The sequence below is a fragment of the Coenobita brevimanus genome, chromosome 4 (assembly GCF_032717465.1).
Source record: "Coenobita brevimanus isolate Jiangsu-jjx chromosome 4, ASM3271746v2, whole genome shotgun sequence".
NCBI lineage: Eukaryota > Metazoa > Arthropoda > Malacostraca > Decapoda > Coenobitidae > Coenobita > Coenobita brevimanus.
In genome coordinates, this window is record NC_136957.1 from 14,699,190 (window position 1) to 14,707,673 (window position 8,484).

Sequence of the window (8,484 nt, forward strand, 5' to 3'; positions counted from 1 at the left end):
TTCATCATTTCCTGTCTTCTATATTAAAGGTTTCTAATACCTGGTCCAACCTCCCTCAGCCTCAATAACCTCTTGTAGTCTTCTTGGAATAGAATCAACAAGTTTGCTACAGAGGTCCACCCTCCGCCGGATCCCCTCCCATACTTCCCTGGTCTTTCTCTCCACTGCTTCCTTCGTCTTCTGCTCTACCTCCCACTCCTGAACCATCAGTGCCCATAGATTTTCTATTGGGTTGCAGTCGCACCCCTTGGATGGCCAGTCAATTAAAACAATTTCTGGGAGTGCATTAAACCAATTGCTGACTGCATGACTTGTGTGGATGGGTGACCTGTCCTGGACAAAATATATAGGCTGGGGCTCAGGAATAGCGTAGGCTCGCACAGAAGGTAGGAAGGAGGTCTCTAGAATGTTTATGTATTGCTGGGAATCCAGGTTACCTTCAATGGTGACCAGTTCACCTGGTCCACCCCACCACATCCAGCCATGAACGCAAACTGCCACTCTCTCGCTTCTCGTCCTTTCTGCAATGTTTATGGGAGAAAATCTGGTATTTCTCAACCTCCAGCAGTGGCGACCTTGAGCAGACACAGACGAGAAACACTTTTCATCACTAAAGATCACCGATTTCCAGAATTCTCAGCCTACCCTGGCATAAGTCTGAGCAAACCTCAGCCGACCTTGTTTGTTTGCTTCAGTCAACGTCTCCTTTCGGGCAGGGATATGACAGCGCAACCCTGCCTCCGACAGCCGTCGCCTGGTAGTTACTACGTGACAAGGTAGCTCTACTTCTCTCGTCAGGGTGACTGCCGTTATCTTAGGGTTTCTCTCTACTTCCCTTCGCAGCCTTTCATCGTCCTCATTGGTGGTAACACGTGGTCTCCCTGGTCGAGGTCTGGTTAACACGTGACCCTCTGCCTCATATCTCCTTAACCACAGTCGCACTGTCGCTCTTGAGATGCCCATTAACCGACTTATCTCCCTTATTCCCTTCCCTGCTGCGTGATAACCTACTATCAAAGTTCTATTCATTATGACCTCTGGCCGATTGGCCCGTGTCCTCGCTGCCCGGGCACGACCACGTGGCCTGGCTTCCATACCTAGAAATAAAAGACTAAATTAATACCTAGTAATTGTTTACCAGATCTAATACACATTCCGTATTAAACTTAAATAACAGTCATCCAAACAATGTTACGAAACAATATACAAACCTTGAACTAATTCTATGCCTCAGAATATAAATTTGTTTCCCCCTTCAGGATTAAAACATTCATGCTTAAAAAAACTTGACTTTTTCCTTTTTTGCCACTATAATTACCATGCACAAACACTGTAGTATTACGCAACGTTCTACACAATTTTTTAATGCTCAACTTTAGCTGCACTGTCAATTGGAGAATGATTACCATAAAAGGTCAAGTGGGGCCAAACTTTCATGACAGGCCCAGGGGGATGTTTGTTGCTCACATTGGAGTCCAATATCAGTCCATGGGCCCCAAGGTGTAATATTTGTTGTCTTTTTATAAACATTTCCTGTGCATGCCAAGCCTGCACAAGCTAGGAGACAGCGCCCGGATGGCGCTTAGTTGGCTAGTAGAACTAACAATGATTCAAGTCAGTCTCGACGTCTACCAAGCAACAACTCAGAGATACGAATGGGCAAAGGAAGTAGGTAGTGGAGGGGAGGATATGAACACCAGTGGAGCACAGAGATATTACTTAAATAGTCTATGTAGCCAATCCATAGTCTTTTACACAGTAACATCGAGTTATCAAATACAAATTTTTACCAACTCACTGATAGAGGCAGGCAGGCAGGCAAAAGGCAGGCAAGCAGGCAAGCAGACAGTCAGGGATAAAATGCAGGTTGGCAGACAAGCTGGAACGTGACCACAAAGGGAAAGAAATGATTGTGTAATTTTCGTTATTCTATTACCGAGCAACAAAAAGGGACAGCCATACACACATCAGAGATACGAATGGGCAAAGGAAGTAGTTAGGGGAGGGGAGGATATGAACAACAGTGGAGCACACAGATATTACTTAACAAATAGTGTTTGTGGGCAATCCATAGCCTATTGCACAGCAACATCGAGTTATCAAATAAAATTTCTTTACAAACTCACTGATAAAGGCAGGCAGGCAGAAGGAGGGCAGGCAGGCAGGAAAGCAGAAGGCAGGCAAAAGGCAGGCAGGCAGGCAGGAAAGCAGAAGGCAGGCAAAAGGCAGGCAGGCAGGCAGAAGACATAAAATGCAGTTTGGCAGACAAGCTGGAACGTGACCACATAGTTAACGAAGTGAATGTGTAATTTTCGTTAATTTATTGGTAAATGACACCATACGTAATATTTTTCCATTATTATTTTGCATTAGCTACACGAGTAAGATGAGTGAGTTGTTACTGTCTGTTTCATCTCATCTGACTAACGGTATTGGGGTATTTTGTAAAATGGAAAACATTGCATTGCAAGTTCACTTCGTATTTCTGCCTATATTATAACAATACTCATGCCATTTCCATTCACTAAATATTAGAATACTTTTTAAGAGTAGTATGAAGGCAGATATCTATTCATCTAAGTAAAATGGGGAGACACAAATGACTGGAATGTTGATGCTCGTTACGTTTGAAGATACAGTAGTTGAGTTTGATTTGGATTGTTCTTTCTTGTGTGTGTGTTGTATCGTCGACGCAGATGACCATGATTTGCATATATGAAATAATAAGATTTTTCTTTTCATCCTAGAATAATACAATTAAATTAATGAAGTGTTAATTTAAATGTTTATACCAACAAGTCAACGAACTGGCAATTCGATGGTGCCGTATCTCCACTCGTTGATCAGACGAGATGAAACAAAGTATAGAACTTACCATTACACGAGCTGAGTGTAGACTGAAGTCCGACTATCCTTGAGTGGTGAGATCAACTCAGGATCCATCTGTGTTTCTTTAACTCAAAATATGTTTGCCTACCGTGTCCAGGAAAGCAGATATTCAGGGACCTGGAGGGCATCTAAAGTTGTGTGTGGATGTCCTACACCCATTTTATCTTGCCTGTCAGTGAGAGGCATTATAAATATGATTAAGTGAGATAAGATTGTGAACTTTTTTCCCTTCTTAACTTGTAAATCAGTTTAGTCTTACGAAATATTAACAAAGCAACATTTGAAACGGAAAGTCCTAACACTTTAAGGAGAATTGATGAACCCTTTCACACTAACGGGTTGTGCCCGACAGAAAAACAGTGTAAACACAAGAAGTTTGCTGGTAGTGGTCGATGGAGGTCTGGGACTGCTAATAATAGATGTGGTATTAAGTCGGATAACAAGTGAGGGATAAACACACGGTGACCAGGGCTTGCATCTCACTGAATGAGTCCTAATAAATAACGTTAGCACACTAAAGGGTTGTGAAAAGAATTGCCATTTTGTATGAGTATATAGTTATAGTATTAGTTAAAATAATCTAGTAATAGTCATATTATACAAAAACAATGTCGCATAACACTACTGTAATCATTGTTTTGATCAATGACTTAACTTGGTATGATCATAAGAGTAAATATAAAGTCAAGTGATTAATGCTGTGAAATTTTGTATATTATCATCAATAAGAAACATTTATGATAAACTACTATGGGAAGACAGTAACAGTTATACCAACATCCTACCCACATGGTGAAGCAAAGCTGCTCGAACTTCGAACCTCCCCTGCTCCATGCTCGGTGTGTTCGTTTGTACGTTGCAGCTCATGACACGTCAGATACAAAGACCCCTGAGTCCATTCTCCCTGCCTCTGAGGCGGGTCAGAGATTAGGGATTGCGAGTGTACTAGCTTTAGGGGTATAAGTCTCTTAAGTGTTGTAGGTAAGGTGTATGGTAGAGTGTTAATTATGAGAGTTAGAGACGGTACAGAGGGAGTGAATGGTGATGAGCAGTGTGGCTTTAGGAGAGGGAGAGGATGCGTGGATCAGGTGTTTGCTGTGAGACAAGTGTGTGAAAAGTATTTAGTGAAAGGCAAGGATGTGTTTTGGGCATTTATAGATTTAGAGAAAGCGTATGATAAAATTGATAGGGAGGCTTTGTGGACTGTTTTAAAATTGTATGGATTGATGGTAGGTTACTAAAAGGGGTGAAAAGTTTTTATGTAAATAGTAGAGCGTGTGTAAGAGTTGGAAATGCTGTGAGTGATTGGTTTCCTGTGAGAGTGTGACTGCGACAGGGATGTGTGATGTCGCCTTGGTACATGGATGGTGTTGTAAGGGAGGTGAATGCAAGAGTTTTAGGTGGAGGTCTGAGTCTGGTGAATGTTGATGGTGGAGAGTGGAATCTGAAGCAGCTGCTGTTTGCAGATGATACTGCACTGGTGGCTGATTCAGAGGAGAGATTGAGACAGTTGGTAGATGAGTTTGGAAGCGTGTGTGAAAGGAGGAAATTGAAAGTAAATGAGAATAAGAGTAAAGTGATGACGTGTACGGGGTTGGTAGATGGTAGGGGGATGAATATAGTTTTGAATGGCGAGTTGCTTGAGGAGGTAGAGTGTTTTAAATATCTAGGGTCACATGTTGCTATGGATGGAAGAGTAGATGCAGAAGTGAAGTTTAGAATAAATGAAGTAGGAAAGGTGCTGGGAGGAATGAAAAAAGTGTTTAGATGTCGTTCGCTTAGAATGCATGTAAAGAGAAGGCTGTATGAGGGTGTTGTGGTACCGACTGCATTATATGAGACTGAAACATGGAATATGGGTGTAGCAGAGAGGAAAAGTTTGAATGTAATGGAGATGAGGTGTCTGAGGAGTATGTGTGGAATGATGCGTATGGATTGAGTGCGAAATGATGAAGTGCGAAGGAGAACTGGAGTTGTTCGGGAGATGGCTGGTAGAGTTGAGCAGAGGGTGTTGCGATGGTTTGGGCATATGGAGGGAATGGATAATGAGCGATTGGTGAAAAAGATAACTAGATCTGATGTGAGAGGTGTAAGGCTGAGAGGAAGACCACGAATAGGATGGATGGACAGTGTGAAGAGAGCACTGGATGCGAGAGGGATGTCTGTTGATCAAGGAAGAGTGGCTGTGCATGACAGAAATAAATGGAGAGAAATTGTGAATGAATAAGTGATGATGCAGCCCTGAGGGGATATTCTCCCGCATTTGGTCTGATCAGCTAGTCAGGTCAGGTGCTGGTAAGGGGATGAGTCTGTTATGATGTGGCAGGGGTAAACCAGCTCTTCTGTTGGGCCCTGCTGCGGATGTCACTGATTGCATTGGGCAGTTGACCCTTGTGCGGTGTGGTGCGGTGAGGATTTGTCTGTTCTCCCCTTTGGGGCTAAGATGCGAATGAATGTGTTTGAATGGATGAGTAAATGGGGAGTATGTCGTCCTGTCTCGGCTACCTCCCTTTCCTTGGGGGAAGCAGCCTAGGTATATAGATAGATAGGTAGAATGTAAAACAGCTACCCAGAGTAACACCCAAGAAACCTGCACGATGTCATGGCCTTGTATCTCAGGATAGTAAGTGATTAACCCGCCATTGGCTCAAAGGTCTAAACTACGGAGACGAGCACCGAGGGTAAGCGCCTCATGGCATCTCCCCTCACCTTTTTACCTTTAAAATGCTCTCTAGCATCCTTTTCTTAAGAACCCCTGTTTATGAATATCGTATATTATCACTAAGATAATAAAAAAGGGATTCTCAAAGGATGCGGAGTAAGGAGGTCTCCTGAAAATAAGGTATAAAAGCAAGTGCTTAGCCAGGATGATTTCATGGAAAGAATGGATGCAAATTGGGTGGTAAAGAGGGTGTATGTGAGTTCGGAAGAAGGAGGTGGCATGGTAGGCCAAAAGGAAGGTAAATGGATATGGTAGATGAGTGTGTAAGAAAGAGATATGGACGCTGAAGATGCTAAGCATCGACTGTGGTGGATAAGGTACCGAACGGAGAAGCACAGGGCATGGACTAGACACCCTTTTTTAATCTGACTGTCAAAGGATTAACTCTGTCCATCTTGGATATGTGAAATACATCTATACCGAAAACAATAATGGCTAGGCCTTGATGTGAGGATAGAACTCCACTTGCCTGAGTGATGTGTGAACGTGTGTTTACGTGTATCGCTGGTAATGCTATTGATAATTCTCCCACACTCTCCCTTCCTTGTTTTTCTTGACCCTACCTCACACAATCCTGAAGAGGCAAAGAGAAGAAACATGCTGCTGTTACTGGTGCTCCTGCTGGTGCTGATGATGATGATTATGGTGGTGGTGATTACTGGACTTAATAGATTTTTTTTTTTTTTTTTATTGGATAGTGTTGCATTTTGCTGATTATGTTATGTCTGTTTTTTGGTTTGCTACATAATACTAGATGTCTGTGTGACTAAAATACAAGTACGCAGTCAACAAAAAATCCATTTTTTGGTATCCTGTAACCAATGCTAGACTTTTATTGCATTTTTACCATACATAATTGATTTTTGGTTCAATAAACATAATGCCATATCCCCATCCCTTTTGATCGTACATAGTGCTGTATTTTTGGATTACGAGGGAATGGCGAGGGGTGGTTGTCCCCCCAAGTGTCCAGTGAGGGAACACCAGATATATCATTTACATACGTGCACCATAACTTTTCTCTATTACTCTGCACGCCCTGTGTGTTGTCTCAGTTTTTGCCGTGCATCTGTGTTAGCGAATTACTGTAATTAAGACTACTTGACACCCGTGTTGCAGAATATTTCTTCACCATTGTTATCCCAGCATATACAGATACAAAATGCTTATTATTATTATTATTAATATTATTAGTAGTAGTAGTAGTTGTAGTAGTAGTGGCAGCTGCTGGAAAAAATGTTGCAAATTGGGAAGGTTAGTTGTTTCCATCATCACAAGGAACCTCTTTTGAACAAAATATAATCGTCCTACGACTTCAAATATCAAAGTAAAGAGCCACAGTTGGATTAAATGTGTTAACTGCAACTTATTTTTTTTTATTTACTGCCCTTGGTTTCTGTGTGTGTGTGTGTGTGTGTGTGTGTGTGTGTGTGTGTGTGTGTGTGTGTGTGTTTAATTATTATTTTAGCTTACTGTTAATTATGATTCACTCCAATACGTACCTTCATTCTTCAAACAAAACCATCACCAAAAGACATACCAGTACTTCTATCCCAATCAAATTGTCAGTAAAATATCTGTCAGTCTAACTTGTTTCATATGTTCTGTCGCTTTGTCGCAAGTCTTTCATCTGGTCCGTCTGTCGTCACTGTATTTCCCCGCCATGTCATGCCCATCTGCCTAATCTCATTTTATTACCTAACTGTTATTGTAGGCAGAGAGAGAGAGAGAGAGAGACTGGCGAAGGAGGTGAGATTAAGGTACTGGGAAACAAGAAAGGTGAAAGGAAGGTGAGTGTGCGTGCGTGTGTGTGTGTGTGTGTGTGTGTGTGTGTGTGTGTGTGTGTGTGTGTGTGTGTGAAAGAGAGAGAGAGAGAGAGAGAGAGAGAGAGAGAGAGAGAGAGAAGAAGAAGAAGAAGAAGAAGACTAAGAAAAAAAAGAACAAAGAACAAAAGAGTAATAAGGAAAATTCCTTGTCGCTCGTAGGTCCCTCTGAAAATTAATTTTATATATTATTTTTCTTTTTATGTTTCCGCCTCTGGGCATAGGTTTCACAGCCTGCTCCCAAGATCCAGTAGCCCTCCTGGATACCATACTGTACACTTCTGCATGTCACCACTTCGGCGCTAACACCCACCGCCCATACTGAATACACGCTAGGGCTGTCTCATACAGGACTGGTGTATTGGTATTAGCGGAGGTATTTTTACGACATACCGGCTGGTCTTCTGGCAGATCAGTAAAGTCTAATTTTATGAAATTCAAATCCTTTAAGTGTTCCCTGTCCCAGAGGGATTTGAACCTGGGTCCGGCAGGACTTCAGGCCACCTCTCTACCGATTTAGCCACCGTCTCCCTCAACTATTGTATCTTGCTTTACTTTTTCTTCTTTAATCAACCTTTTCTTTCCCGCCGCTTGTCAACCTGCTTCCAGCCTTATTATCATCGTCCTCGCCCCAACTCTTTTTTTCACGTCCCCTGCCTACAGTATGTTCGCACTACTTCCATCTCTTCTACCCCCTGTCCATCATTGTTTTTCGTTTCCCCATTCCATACAGTAGTCTGACTGCAATTGATACGCTCTTCGGTGTCTGAGTATTTTATATCCTAAGTAACCCTGGACGATTTTAATCTGCTCATGAAGGACCTCTCCGAATCTGGGTTTCGAAAATTCCTCCATTATCCCCTTCACTGCGTTGGAGATATTTCTGTTTCTTACTTCTTCCGATGGTTTTATCCAACTTGGAGATTAACTCTTGTAACAATGGGTGTAATTATAGTCATTTTTTTTTTCCTAGTTTCATGCAGCATTGAGGTTTGATAACACAGTATATGATTCTGCTGTACTTCTGCTTACTGTTGAAAACTTGTCTAC

At 42.1% G+C, this 8,484-nt stretch overlaps 1 protein-coding gene across 1 annotated transcript; it reads right to left on the reverse strand.

Moving 5' to 3' along the window:
• Positions 1–636: 636 nt before the first annotated feature.
• Positions 637–963, reverse strand: LOC145395887 (uncharacterized). Its single transcript, XM_080269413.1, has one exon. The coding sequence runs from the start codon at positions 961–963 to the stop codon at positions 637–639; it is 327 nt and encodes a 108-aa protein (XP_080125539.1).
• Between the last annotated feature and the right edge of the window lie 7,521 nt (positions 964–8,484).